Source organism: Sarcophilus harrisii, chromosome X (genome assembly GCF_902635505.1).
Source record: "Sarcophilus harrisii chromosome X, mSarHar1.11, whole genome shotgun sequence".
NCBI lineage: Eukaryota > Metazoa > Chordata > Mammalia > Dasyuromorphia > Dasyuridae > Sarcophilus > Sarcophilus harrisii.
This window is the reverse complement of record NC_045432.1, coordinates 20607285-20622572: the sequence shown is the minus strand read 5'-3', so window position 1 is coordinate 20622572 and position 15288 is coordinate 20607285. Positions and strand designations below refer to the sequence as shown.

The 15288-nt window shown below is 46.5% G+C and overlaps 1 protein-coding gene across 1 annotated transcript in view; it reads left to right on the top strand.

Annotated features, from left to right (window-relative positions):
* AR (androgen receptor) overlaps positions 1-15288 on the top strand; it is a 193714-nt gene that overhangs the window by 144265 nt on the left and 34161 nt on the right. The window contains exon 3 of the mRNA XM_031944841.1: positions 7870-7986. Coding sequence (XP_031800701.1) covers positions 7870-7986 — 117 coding nt within the window. The remainder of the gene's footprint in view (positions 1-7869; positions 7987-15288) is intronic.

Here is a 15288-nt window from a genome sequence, read left to right as displayed (position 1 = left end):
TGGCAGCCACTGAGGAAATCTTTTGGGAGGGACTAGTGCCTCCCAATAGAAGATCAACAAGGTGTGAAACACGATAGCAAGGTATCTGCCTTGATTCAGGTGGACTCCTCAGTCATCACAGAACTGTGAAACCATAGGAGCAGGTGTTTATTCACTTTCAAAGGATTTATTTTTCTTTTGGAGAGGATGCAACATGGGGTGCCTTCAAATAACCAGCTCCCCTTGGACATTTCACATTGAATTTGATTTACCCACAGTTTTCAGGAACACATCTGTTGCATGAATCACAATTAAAATGGCAGTGTTTTCTCAATGCAATTGACCTTCCTTGAGGAGCAGCTATTCAGACAGGCCTCAATTGGATTAGTAAACCCCCTAGGGTGTTGCGGAACTGATGGAAGAATGCTTGCAGGTGTTTAAGAGAAAGGTAGGAGTGAACACACACATAGACACAATCTCAGACTAAATCCTTTTTTGTGCAGTCTGTGAACGGCAAAGGCCAGAGTAATTCCGAGAAGGGGAAACTGAGATTCCGAGAGCTAAAGTAACCCGACCAAGGTCATGAAGCGAGGCCGAGGACCCAGCAGACTGATCCAGATGGCTGACAAGCCCAGTTAAAGAACGGGACTTGGGGAATTTGGACCTCAGAACGTGGTCCCTACCAAAACTTTAATGGATTTTCTAGAGAGATTCATCCTCGTGGTGCTGGGGTACAGTGAAAAGGATACTGGAGGCTTTGGAATTGGAGAACCTGGGCATCTGTTTCACCTCACTGGGATTTGGTGTTTTCCTGCGTGATGCAAGGAAGCGTAGGGAATCACAGGACCTGAGTATCACCACGGACATCAGCAGCCATCTGGAGAAATCTTGCCTTGCACAGTTGTCACATGACTCCCTTACTCACCAGGCTGACATAAAGAGAGAGCTCTAATTCTTACCTTTGAGAGTCTGATGGGACCAAGTGGTGCTCTCTTCCTTCCAGGCCCTGTAGGAAGTACCCTGAGCTAACAAGAAAGGCCCAAAGTCCTTTGGGACAGCTTGTGGAAAAGTGAAGGAGCAAAGACAAAGCAATCCCTTAGAATAGCTCCTCATCTACCGCAGATTAGGTCAGGCACCAGATACTTAGTAAACAATTCCTTTGTTCTTGGCTTCCTCTGAGGGGATTGTGGGAAGGGAAGGTGAGAGTAGTACAAATAGGAAGCTCATCATAGTAGACTTGGAAGACTTGATTTGAAATCCTCACTCAAGTCCCTCACTTTTATAAAAGAGGAAACTGAGTCCCTAGAAAGTTAAATGGAATTTGAACTCGGGTCTGATGGATTTTTTAAGCCCCCAAAGCGATGTAGAAATGGAAGCTCTTATTCAAGTCATTTCAATCGATAAAAAGTGTTTACTGTGCAGCGCACTTGGCACACAACGCCAAAAGTCCAGCAGCCCTCACCCCACATATGTTCTACTGTAAAGGCGAGATAGGGTAAGAAGAATGGTGCATGAATACAACATGGAAACAGGTCAATACAAAACAACGTCAGGATGGAGGAGCCATTTAAAGGAAACTAGAGGTGATGAGGGATAGCATTAGAGACGTGGTGAAGGTGTCGGGGTGGAAGATGACATGTCCGGTTTAGAGAACAACTGGCATTCCGCTTTGGTTGGAACGTCAGAGTGTGAAATGAAAGGTCTGAAGAAGTAGATGAGAGTCAGACTGTGAATAGTGAACTGAGGGGTTAATATTTTATTTTGGTGACAATAGGGAACCACAGCTGTCTGGTTGGCTGTGGTTTCCTTTGTTTTGAAGCAATAAAGTCTAACTGAGGACAACCCCTGGTAGCCGTGGGAGAGGCCAGGGGCCCGGGAGACCAATTGAAAGGTCAGCTAAGATGTGATCATGTGAAGGAGGGAACAGGTTCAAAAAGTGTTATATATATGAAATTGATGAGGCAAATGATTAGGAGTAAAGAGTAAGGGAGAAGAGTCAAAGGTCCCATTGAGGTCACAGACCCGAGGGACCAGAAGTTTGGAGGAGGTGTGGTAGGAGGGACAGATGATGAATTCTGTTTTAGGCAGATTGTGTTTGATTTGTCTCCGGTACATCCAGGGAGGGATGACTGTCAGGATGTTGTTGTTCAGGAGATAAAGAGAAAAAGGGACTGTCACAGTCAGGTAGGAGGCGAATCAAGAAAGAGTAGTGTCTGAGAAACAAAGGAGAGAATGAATGAAGTGCTCACTTGGGTTCCAGGTGCCAGGCTAAGTTATGAGAAGTCAAATCCAAAAGGAAGGACAGTCCCTCCTCCTTAAGAGCTAACGTTCTCCTGGTGGAGATGACACATCTAGGGGAATAGAAGTTCATCTAGAGTTGGAAATCATGGGATGGCGAGCGTAACCACCAGGAAGTCTCTGGACATTCCTCCTTCCAGAGGCAATGGTAGCAATGGTATGATGGCAGTTCTTAGAGTAGGATGTAGGAAGGAGAAGGAGGGTAAGTTACTAGTCCTAGATGGCAGGATAAAAAATGACCCAAAGAAAATGAGGTTGTGCATTAGCCAGTGGTCTAGCCCTCCCACACATGATCTCTGGTGGCCCTATGGAGAGGTTGAAACAGCAACAGCAGCAGTACTTGGCCAAGGCAAAGGTGAAGGGAGCCACGGTCCCCAGGGAATTCAGAGACTACCTAGGAAGATGAGATTTCATGAGGTCTAACATTTGGAGCTTAGAAGTCATTGAAAACAGGAGAGATACACCAGATTTGAGAAGAGCAAATGTTCCATTTTCAGAAAAGAGAAGAGAACTCTCCACTTTGATTCCCAGGAAAACTCTAGGACTGATCATTAAAGAGGTGGTTGACAAACAACCAGAAAAGGCAGTTATGATCAAGAACAGGTCGTGCCAGACTAACCTTATTTCTTCTTTTGACAAGATGACTAAACTAACAGATGAGGAGAATGCTGGGGATATACTTTCCCTAGATTTAGCAAAGCTTTTGAGCACGTATAAAAAGATGTGAATTTGATGAAAATGGCAATAACGTGAATTCCAAGTTGGTTGAGTCCAGACTCAAAATGAAATTAATAATTAATGGCCATTAATATGGTTATTAAAAAAATTAAATTTTACTATGGTAAAGAAATCCCTAGAGATCTATCTGTATGTGGCCCTGTGCTGTTTAACTTTTTTTTTCCAATGATTTGGATAAGATCAGCTTTGCATGTGACCCAAAGCTAGGAGAATTAGCTAATATCTACCCATTAGGTGACAGAGTAAAGATACAAAAACTTTAGACCTGCCTAGATATTGGGCTAGATCTGCTAAACTGGAGTTCAGTAGGGATCAATGTAAAGTCTTGAATTGGGGTACAAAAAATCATCGTCAGTATTACATGGTTAGGCAACAGTACTGACAAGAACCCGGAGATTTTAATGGCCTGCAAACTCATCAATTGTGGTGGGGCTGCCCAAAGAGTTCATGGGATCTTGAGTTGCATTAAAAAAAACATAACTCTTGGAAATATGGAAATAGTAGTTTTGTAACTACCTGCTAGTGCTGTGTCCCTTGCTGGTGAGGGAGGTGAGGTTGAACCCTCGGAGATAGCTATCCTGTTGCACTGGCTTGGGGTCCTTAAGCTCAGCTAGCAGAATAACACACTGGGAAGAAAATGAACTAGGACTCATTGAAACCTACCCTGAAGAATCTGTCCTTAATGGGCACATATGGCTTATCTCCTTTCACGTCCCTGTCGAGGTCACTCAAGAGAGAGACACTTGACCTCCCACCTTGGTGACACGGTATTTGTGCGTTTAATTTAATATATGCTGTTTGAACCAAAATAGAGGAGAGCAGGAAAATGAAACTGCTGGAAAGGGATGTTGGCGGCCCCGGAGGGGACATAAAGTATCTTCTAAAGTGGGTAAAAATATACAGCTTGAACCCATGTTCCCTTAACCAAATCCAGTGTCCTCTCCACTGTACCCTGATAGAAATTTCTTCATCAGTAAAGGAGGATTATGGGATCATAAATTGAGAGCTGGAAGGGACCTTAGGGACTATCAAAGTCTAATAACCTCCTCATTTTACAGATGAGGGGACTGAAGCTAGCTTAAAAAGATAAAAATAACTTGGGGGTCACACACTTGTATGTGAGGCCAGATTCAGATTGAGGACTTCTTGACTCTGTCAAGTTGGCAGCTGGTGGTACAGTGGGTGGAGAGCTGAGTTTTGATTTAGGAAGATCTGAATATAAATCCTACCTCAGACATTTATTAGCTGTGTGACCTTGGTTAAATCATTTAACCTGACTGCCTCCATTTCCTCATCTGTAAAATGAAAATCACAATTGCACCTATTTCCCAGGGTTATTACGAGTCTCGAAAGCACTTAGCACAGTGCCTGGCATTTAGGAGATGCTACATAAATGTTAGTAGCTATTATTATTCTGAATGATTATGAAGGTGCCTCACAGCTTGAAATGCTCCAACAAAGGCAAGTTCCTCAGTGTTCCCACAGGTCATAGTCCAAGACCAGCTAACTGATACTGGTTTGTAGGAGCTTCCTCCCCCCTCTCTAGCTTTTTCACCATCGACTAGGTTCTCGATTGGACTTGTTCTTCTTGGTCCCAGAAGTTGAAGGGAGGTAAATTCAATCTGAATATTAAAGGGAAAAGGCTTCCTAACAATTAGAGGTGACCAACCATGGAATTGGCTGCCTTGAGAAGAGATAAGTCCCCTGTCATGGGAGGCTGAGTGGCTATTTATTAGGATTCCTGCTGAGATACAAGTTGGACTAGATTCCCCCTTGGGCTTTTCTGCATCAGAGATTCCATAATTGTGATTTTCTCAGTGAACGAAGTGAAAAAACCTCACCAGTTCCAAGGCTCTGTGTGGGAACAGCCATTGGGCCCACCCTATTAGTACCACTAGAATCAGAGACTCCTAGACCTAGAACGGGAAAGGACCGTGGTGGCCATGAAGGCCACTCCCTTCATTTAACAGGGGAGGAAACTGATCCTCATGGAAGCAGAATGACTTATATACAACCATCTCTAAGATCATGTAGCTAGAACTAGAAGAGACCACAGATGGCATCAAGCCCACAGCCTTACTTAGGGGGAAGCTGAGGCTCAGTGAAGGTAAATGATTGGAGGAAGGACTCGAGCCAGTTGTCTGAGTACAGGACCACCGTTGTATTTGTCAATGGGGTTCCAGGGGAAACTTTAGGGCCTTCTTAAGAGCCTGGTGATAAATAGGGTAGAGAGAAGGCAGTGTGGATTTTTAGAGGCAGCTGCCTCTGAAAGGGCCTCTTCTCCGGTCTCTACAATCATTCTGGTTCCCAAGGGGCTGGAGTGTTCTAATCTCTTCTAATAAGCAAAATGATCAAGTATTTGAGTGCCAGCTTGGTTTTTCAGGATCATGCTGCGGCCTTGTCTCCTGCAACCAGAGAGAGGGGATTATTCTTTCTCAGTGATTTAGATCTTGATTATAGGTTGTTGATGTAATTTGGCTGATGGAGGTCAACAATGTCAGACAAAGAATATGGCAGTGTAACATTAGTAGCCCCCAAGGATGAAGAGCTAGAGAGGAGTGGGCGTTAACAGGTTGCCTCCGCGGTCACCTAGGCGACAGCATGAGAGCTAGGGGCTAAGAGCATCCAGCAGCCTGTGAGCTGCCTCAATAGGAGACTAAGTGCTCAAATGGCTGCCACGGGATATGGACCGTTCGACAGAGAACAGATTGGCCTTTGTCTTTGGACTGCTTTCCTTCTGATACAAGACCTGTCTCCCAGCTCCCTGTTCTCACGATATCTAAAATGGCACTCAAAATCCTACCTCTGACACCCTCACTACCTGTATGACTTTGGTGAAGTCACCTGTAAAATGGAAGGGAAGCTAGATGACTTCTAAGAGATCATTTCCTTTCCCTGGGCCTCAGTTTCTCCTTCTATGAAAAGAAGAAACTGGACTCGATGGCCACCAAGGGACCTTCCAGGTAGAGTTCTAATTGTGTGATCTTATGTCTCTCTGTAGGGATGGTCAGGAACAATCTATAGGAAAGATGGGGTAAGGATTCCCACTACCTGGTCCTTCCCATCTTGTTCCCTTTCCTGAGGGACCAAATAAAAAGGGAAAATGGCTGCTGTCCCAAATCTGTTTCACTAACAGTAGAGTGGTTCCAAAGCAGGAGCCGCCAGGTCCTGGTCAGAGTTCCTGAGTGGACAAGTGATATCCTAGGCACTGCCTCAGAATACACTGCACTGTGTCGTGATATCCCAGGACAATAGGAAACACACACCACACATATCATCATGTAGATATTAAAACCCTTAGCAGAAAGCAAGGAAGAGAGATGAGGCAATTATTAGAGTTGTGTGTATACAGCTCCACTAACATCGAAGCTAATGGTACTACCGAGAGGGGTTCTGGGGATCATAGTTCCTGCCACCGACCGGCAGATGGTCCCTGTATATTTCCTACCACGAATGATCCAATGTGATGGATAAGCTACCTTTACCGTCTCTGATTTGGGACTCTATGATGAGCCCCCAAAAAGCGAGAAGAAAATTAATCTCTCCATAATCCAGAAAAAAGAGTTGAACTAAATGACTTTCTGTTCTAAAGTCCTTTCCATTTCTGCCATTATTCTGTGTTCTTTATTCTGAACTCCCTTCCACTTTGAACATTTTATAATTTATGTTTTAAGTCCCACCCAGTGCTGCCATTCCATATTCTACAGCTCTCCCTCTCCCTACCCTGACCTTTTCTCTTCCACTTCCCTTCTAGCTCTGACAATTTTTGTTTAAATGCCCCTTCTTAATTTCATATAGCTTTTTCCAACTCTAAAATTCCATGTCCCATGTCCTAAGGTCCTTCTTATTCAAACACTCAGATTACCTATAATGTTTCTTTTATCTTGCTACTAAGTGTCGATTCCCATTAAATCTCCCTTCTCTATCTACTTCAGGGTATAACAAACATAGCAAAAAAAAAAAAAAAAAAAAAAGTCCACATTACTCATCCCTATCCACCCCAGCAAAAACAATCATTCACCAAAACAATTAGAGGAAGAGCTGGGGAGAGGGAGGGAATGGAGCATTTGCCTTTTAAACTAAAGGTGCACAAAGTCAGGCATATAGTTGGCACTCAATAAATGCTTTGTTGAGTTTTTGGCTCCTTGATGTCTTCCTCCATCCACTGGGAGCATCAAAAGGCTTAAGTTGTTGCTCATTAGAACTAAAAGAGTTCTTAAGTCTCACTTTATGAAAACTATCTCCTCTTTCACAACTCCCCCCATGCCATCCTACTTCCTTTTTTGGTGGTTCATTACCAAAAACCTGGGTTTCCCCTTCCTTTTATCTCTGTATCTTACATACGGTTTCCAGCAGTCATTGAACCATTTCTTGATCCCCGTGAAGTTGTTTATTACAGGTTCTGACTCGTAATGTTGTTTTGAAAAACAATCAGGAAGACAAAGCCTTAATTACAATGACACAATTACAGGTGTCAATATGGGGGAGTGTTGGCTGAGCCCACATCCTTGCTGTGAACAAACAATGGTAATTTTAAGTTGTGATCATTGACTCGTGGGTACTAATGGTTTTAATGACAACCAGACATCTTGTAGTCACTCGATTACCGTAACAGTTGGTTTAGTCTCTTTGTTCGTCCCTGCCTCATATGGATGTTTATGTGATTCCCACCAATGTCGGACCAGTTCATTTTAATCATTGGTTTGGACTTCAGCTTTTTCCTTGCCGGTCTTTTGTCTCCTTCACTCACCAGACAGAATGTATCTTTCTGCCCTTCTTGCCTAGAAACAACTCAAGGAAACACTCTGGAGACACATTAACGGGTCCGTCTGCTTCTGTCTTTTGCTCTTTTAGGGAAACAAAAGTACCTGTGTGCCAGCAGGAATGATTGCACCATCGATAAATTCAGGAGGAAAAATTGCCCATCATGCCGGCTCCGAAAGTGCTATGAAGCAGGGATGACCCTTGGAGGTACGTTCAGAATTTTTGTTTGTCAAATGGATTTTCTTCTCACGTGATCTGAGAAAGAATCAAGGTTAGACACAGACTAGCTTACACGGCTTGGGACACTCTACCCCCTTGCATCCCACCGAATCCGTCAGGAGCCCCAAACACACCACAGGACCCTCTGTGGTTGGGTGGACCCACTGAGTAGCAGTAAATGGCTGTCCAGCTACAGATTCAGTCCTCGTTAGGAAATTTTAATTTAATCTATGTAATTGATCTATTTGATTAAATTAATTAAATCTATTTAAGTGGCCACTTGGGGTCAAAGGACCAAGGAACACGGCTCTGCTCCAGGCCCTGCCCCAAATTTTGAGGAATATATACAAGCTGACACCTCTTTCCTAGGCACAACGGAAGAAATAGGGAAGGGCTTTAAAAGATGTCAAGTATATGGCTGTCACTGAGCACTGTTAAACAGCTTTATCCCTCACTGCCTGCCCCCTTTATGTATTCAAGGCCTAAAACTCGAGGCAGTTCCCAAAGCATTCTGGATAATCCCAGTATACAAGACTTCTCCAGGGCAACAGAAAATAGAAAGAAACCCAAAGATACACACATTGTCTGCTAGGAAGAGCCCTGGGCTTGGAGTCAGCAAACCCGGGTTTGTATTGAAGTTCTATCACTCATTCGCCTCAGTTTCTCCATCTGTAAAATGAGAGGGCTGCGCCTCTGAGGTTCCATCTAGCTCACAGGCCATGCTTCTGTGATCTTGTGCTTAGAGGAAAGCCACCCACACAGCTAGATCCCCAGGGCTGCCCTCTACTAGCCAGTTAATACCTGGTTCTCAGCTTTCCCTTCTCTCAAGGTCCTAAGCTCTACCCAGAGAAAGCGGAGTCCCTGTGGCTTTTATCAGTTGCCAGCTCTAAGGCTCTGAGTCGAGGAGATGCCGGAGCTCTCGTTCGGGTTTGGGGCAAGAGCCGCCTCTTCCCTGCTCCCCACGGGGTTCCGCTCTGTCCAGCTCGGCTCCATCCTGCACAGAGTCTGTGTCTTGCTTGCCAAATCCACCCAGTAAATTTCCTACTCCACTTTACCCAGAGATGAACAGGAATTGGTGTTTTTTTCTCTCTCGGGCTCTTCAGGCAGCAGCATTTTTCCAAGGGGCTCTGCTGTGGCTCTGTGGCTAGCCAACTGCTGGGAAGGACCTCACTTTTTCCCAGGGGGCTCTCCCCTTGCCTTTCCTCAGCTCCCGGCCCTAGCCTGGCACCCTCCCATTCTCTGGCCTAGGCTCCAGGCCAGAAGGTTCCAACCCAGCTTGCTGATGCTCTGGCCAGTGGGGGGGAAGGAAAGCTGATTGGAACTCCACTTCTCATTGCTCTGTGCTTCCATCTGCCTGGAACCAGTATCCCTCCTCTCCCTCCCCCTTCCCCCACCACCCAAACGCTGCTTCCTTCGGGGATTCGCCTCTTTCACGAGAAAAGCAGGCTCATTAAGGCACTTTGATCCAGAAATCAGAATGGGAGGAAGGCAAACCTATTCCTCTCCCCCGGTACCTTATTATAAGCAATCAACCCAGCAAATACTAAGAGCCCCCACAAAAAGCTCGGCCCTCTTGTCTCCCTCTCTGGGCCTAATTGAAAGCAATTACCCCTCTCGGGCTGTTCCCTCACCCATTCTGAAAGGAATGCCCCCATGGCTCGTGTACTCGCGTGCATACCAACCAGAGCTGCTATCTCCCCCCCTTGCCGTCCCCTCCTCCTCCTCCCACCTCACTGGCACACACCAGGACTTTTTGATGGCCCTGCACCATGACACAGCCACTAAGGTGAGCAGAAAGAGCGTGTCCAACTGGCCGGGTGGTCCGAGGTCCCTTTGTGTCTTGTACGTCTCGGCAAATGACCGGGAACTGAGTAAGGAGTGACAGCTGGCGTTGTGGTAGCACCTGATGGCCGTGGCCAACCACTGCTTTGACCGTCACTATTGCCCCAGGGGCCGGCCTAACAAAGGGCCTTTCCTGCCATGCTCCCTGGATGAGAGTGGGGTCAGGAGATCACTATCCCCGTGTTCCACATGAACAGACCCAAAGAGGGAAGAGACATGGAAAGAACAGTCGGCGCTCGAGTCCAAATCTTGTGATTTCTGGTACCTGGGTCTTTGTGCCATAATCAGCTGCCTTAACAACACATGGGGTAGAAAGTCAACAGGATCGGAACCAGAAGGAACCTTAGAACTCTGGGCAGGACTGATAAGGAAATAATAGTCAACAGTTTTCTAGGCCCTCGTCTGCATCACGGATCCCTCTGGCCGTGGGGACTTCTCAGAAAACATAAACCAAAACCTGTGCTTACACTGGAAGCCAGCTGTAAGGAAACCGAGCCACCAAAACTTGTTTTCATGTTTTTTAGAACATGGAATAGCAAATTCTCCTCAATTAGCCTATACACAGAAAGGGACTCAAATACAAATGCTTATTTTTTTTTAGGTCAAGATGCAAAATTTTTTGGAAAGCCCAAGTCTTTCAGGGAGTTAAGGCCGAGGACCACTGGGTTTAGTGTGTTAGGTTTTCCAGAATCCTTTCTATCTGTTGAATCATCTGATTCTCACAATAACCCTCCAGGAATCCAAAGCTCTGAGACACATTAAAAGACCGTTTAAAAGAAAAACCATCGCCGTACTAATGCACAGGGATAAAATTTTATTGACAGCTTTTGTTTTCCTGTCATCCTCATTCCTGAATATAGTCTTCCTCTTCCCAGCAAGCCATCCCTTGTAACAAAAAGTCTTGTTTTGCTCTGAACCTGTGATTTCATTGGCACAGGGAAGGCTTAGTGAGCAAATGGCTTTGACTAGTGGCCATTGGACGCCTACACAGAAATGGCTTTGACCAGTGGCCATTGGACGCCTACACAGAAATGAGCAGTCTTCGAGAGCCCTGGAGGAGGGAAGGAGGGAAGGAGGAAGGGAGAGAAAGAAGAAAGGAAGGAGGGAGCAAGGGGGAGAAAGAAGGAAGGAAAGAAAGAAAAGAGGGAACGAGGGAAGGAAGGAAAAAGAAAAAGAAGAAAGAAAAGGAGGAAAGGAAAGGAAGAAAGGGTAAATGAAGAAAAGAAGAAAGAAAGGAAGAAAAAGGAAAGGAAAGAAAGAAAGGAATCAAGGAAGGAAGGAGGAAAGGAAAGGAAGGAAGGAAAAGAAAGGGAAGGAAAGGAAAGGAGAAAGAAGGGAAGAAAGAAAAAAGGGAATGAAGAGAGGAAGGAAGGAGGAAAGGAAGAAAAGAAAGAGAAAGTGAAGGAGGAAAGGGGAAAGGAAGGAAGGATAGAAGGAAGAAAAGGAGGAAGAAGGGAAGGAAGGAAAAAGGGAGGTAAGGAAAAAGGAGGGGAGGAAAGAGAAAGGGAAGGAAGGAAAGAAGGAAAAAGAAGGGGAAGGAAAGAAGGAAGGAAGAAAAGGAGGAGAGGAAAGGAAGGGAAAAGAGAGAGAAGGAAAGGGAGGGAAGGAAAAAAGGAAGAAAGGAAACAGAAAGTAAAGGAAGGAAGGAAAGAAGAAAGGGGAAAGCAAGGAAAGGAAGAAAAAAGAGAAAGAGAGGGACAGAAGGAATCAAGTAAAGAAGGAAAAAGAAAGGGAAGGAAAGGAGATAGAAGGGAAGGAAGAAAAATGGAATAAAGAAAGGAAGGAAGAAGGAGGAAAGGAAGAAAGAAAAGAGAAAGTAAAGGAAGAAAGAGGAAGGGAAGGAAGGAAACAAGAAAGGGAGCAAGGAGGAAAGGGAAGAAAGGAAAAAGAGAGGGAAGGAAAGAGGGAGGGAAGAAAAAAAGAAAGAAAGTTAAGGAAGGAAGGAAAGAAGAAGGGAAGTAAGAAAGGAAAAAAGAAGGGAAGGAATGAAATGAGCAGGAAGGGAAGAAAGAAAAGAGAAAATGAAGGAAGAAGGAAAGTAAGGGAGAGAAGGAAAGAAGGAAAAAAGGGAGGAAGGAAGGAGGAAAAAGGGATTTAGTAAGTGGTTTCCATGTTCCAGGAGTTATGCTGAGAGCTTTATAATAAGTGGCTCATTTGATCATCACAATATCCCTTTGAGGTAGGTGCCATTATCATCCCCATTTTACAAATGAGGAAACTGAGGCAGACAGCAGTAAAGTGCTGTTTCCAGGGGCAGCCAGTCATCCCATTGTGGGGTAAGATTTGAACTCTGGGCCTCACTGACTTCCGAGGCCAGCTCTCCATTCACAGTCCCATGCTGCCTCCAATAATGATGGGGCCCGTGTTGCCATTGGTATAGGAAAAGGGCCAGTGAGGAAATTCCCTCACCAGTGCAGTCCTACATCTCCCTTGGCTGCATCTTTGGGTTTTAGACTATAGCCTGGGACCTGAGAAAGTAAAGTGACTTCCCCAGGGTCACACAGCCAGTCTGTGTCAAAGGCGAGTGAGGCTTCCAAGGCTGACTCTCTCTCTAGTATCATGGCACCAGATGTCTCTTTTTGAAAGTAAGTTTGGTAAAACCAACGCATCAAGCCTCTATCACAGGACATGCAACATTCTGTACCCATAGGCCCTCACCTGGGCAAGAGAGAGAGGAGGGAGCTTCTCTCCACCCCTAGAGGCAAAGGTTAAAGAACCACAGCTGCCCAGCTTAAGAAGTGTGAGTGGCAGGACTCTTAGGTCATAGATTCATTTGAGTGGGAAATCATCAGGTCCTAGCAATCCATTTTACAGCTGAGAAAACTGAGGTCCCTCTTTGCTCCCTAACCCCCAAAAGGTCACCGGGACTCCAATCTGAAGAACATGCCCATGTTCCAAAGTGTTCACACACTTAGAACTTAGCCTCTCGGGGCCAGGCATCCCACCTTCCCCGGCTCCCCCTCCCCTGCGAGCCAATTTATTGTTATTTGCACACTCAGTGTACATCAAACATTTACTTCGGGTAAACAAATAAAAAAGAAACAGCCAATGGGATCAGACGCTAAAGCAGCCGGCTTCCAACTTAATGAGCTTTGAATACGGCCTGATCGTTTGGACTGTTCTCCAGGCTCATTAAAATGATATGTGATAGAATTGTGTGCTGGCCTCCGCCCCCGCCCCCGCCCCCCCCATCATACCGTGCATTCCAGGGTTGGCCCCAAATGATCCGGGGGCTTTCCCGCTCGGCCACGGCACCGCAGAGCGAATGTGGTGTCCGGGACTTGGATCCCGAGGCGGTTTGTGACCCCTGGGTGACCTTAGAGTAGGGAGTGCCTGGCCTGTAGATCCCTGAGCAGAAGCTAATGGCGTGACCCCAAATGAGTCCCTTTCCTCCAGGCTCTCAGCGTCCTCCTCTGTAAAATGGGGGGATGGAGTCGGTGGCTTCCCATGATCCTTCAGGAGCCCGTGGGTGACCTTGGGCCAGTTCTTCCCTGGGCCTCCGGGGCAAATCCCCATGAAACACTGCGGTCAGGCGGGAGGCACAGTCTGCAGGCCCGGAGATGGTCATCTCGGTTCCTTCTTCCTTCCTTGTGTGTTTTGGAGATAGAGACTTTGCACCGGTGAACTCTCTGCAAAGAGACTCCTTCTACTTTCCTGCTCTCTAGTGTGAGAAATCAAATGACTTGCTTAGGGTCACACAGCTAGCGTGGATCAGAAGATAGATCAGAGACAATCACCAGGGATGTAAGGGATCAGCCCCAAGATGGCTGAGATGTGGGCATAAAAAGAAGCACTTCCAGCCTGGGGTCATCTGATCACAGAACAAACCTCAGTGGTACCTCTGTGCTCTTCGGAGAAGCGCGTGCCTACGGATGGATCGCGCCAAAAATAATCCAGGGTAGTTGGGGGCAGGAGGGTGGATCAGGAAAGCTCTCCAATGGAAGGCGATTCTTGGACCGAGATTAGAAAGGATTCTGAGATTTCCAGAGGTAGTGGTAAGGAAGTGGGGCATTCTAGGCATCAGAAATTAGGGGTACAGAGGCAAAGAGATAAGGATCTTCCTGACTTGGAGGCCGACTCTCTAGCCATTAGGACGTACTGCCTCTTACAGCTTCTCAGCTTAGCACACCCAGTTCTAAAGCCCTTTCCTCAAAGTAAGTCTGAGGTGGCCGGTCAAAGACTCGTCTTGTCTTGTTTGATCATACCCATCCTTTCCTGACCCCGGGAACCACAGCACACTGATGCTGTCCCTGGGGTTTTCTTGGCAGAGGTACCGGGGAAGTTTGCCATTCCTTTTTCCAGCTCATTTTCCAGATGAGGAAACTGAGGCAGACAGGGTGAAGTGTGGCCCAGGATCCCACAGGTAGTACTTATCTGAAGTGGAGTTAAACTCAAGTCTTCCTGACTCCAGAACCAGGGCTCTATCCACTGAGCCACCTAGCTGCCTCCAATAAAAGCATTACTATTCCCATTTTACAGATGAGGAAAGTGTGCCCAGAGTCACAGAGCTTTTCACTACCAGTCTAAAGCTTCCGTGTTACCTCATTCATCCTAATGATCGAGTTCTATTATTTGACAAGATGGGAGCAGAGACTGAGGTGACTAACTAAACCGGCCTTTGACCCCAAGCGAAGGCACGTGAATAACCCAGGGAGTCGAGATCTAGAAGGCAGTTACAGGCTGACAGAGCCACCTGTGAGGGCAGCTAGTTCAACCCTCTTATTTTACAGAGAAGGAAACTGAGGCCTAGGGAAGGGAAGTGACTGGCCCAATGCCATACAGGGTATAAATGGCAAAGCCAAAATTTCTCTCTCTTTCTACGGCACCCCTCCCGTGCAATGCCCATCAGAATAGGCTCAGTACCTGGCAGTGTGGGAGAGTTCATCCCGGCCCAGAATAGGGGAGGAAGATTTCATAAGGTAAAGTGTATTGCTTGGGGCACTGAAGGATGTTCAAAAATGAAGGATGGAGGGAAGAGTTGGTCAAGACAAGAGAGAACGTTCAGTTGTAGGGAAGTTCTAAGCAAAAGCAAGGAGGGGAGAGAGCACAGAACCGGGCCCTGCCTTTGGCAAAGGCCGACTAAGAAAAGGAGCCGCTCCAAAGGTACGCGGTCCCAGATGGGGAAGCGCCTTCGGCGGAACTGCGAGCGGCTGGGATGTGTGCAATGCTGACATTCGCAAAGCACTTCACAGATGTTCTCCGCTCCGATAAGTGCCCAGCCAGAACCCCGGCCCTTCCAGCCTTTACCCTTCCTCCCGACCCCGTCTCCTGGCCGGGTCCCACGGCCTCCCCCAGCGGCCTCTGGGCCTCGGCATGGGGGACCCAGGCAGTTAGCTATTCCTCAAAGGCCCGGTTACCAAGAGCGACCTCTTCTTGCGCCTTTTCTAGTTCCGGGTCGCTTTTTGAAAACAACATATTGCTAATTGCTTCAAGAATCGCAATCCTTTC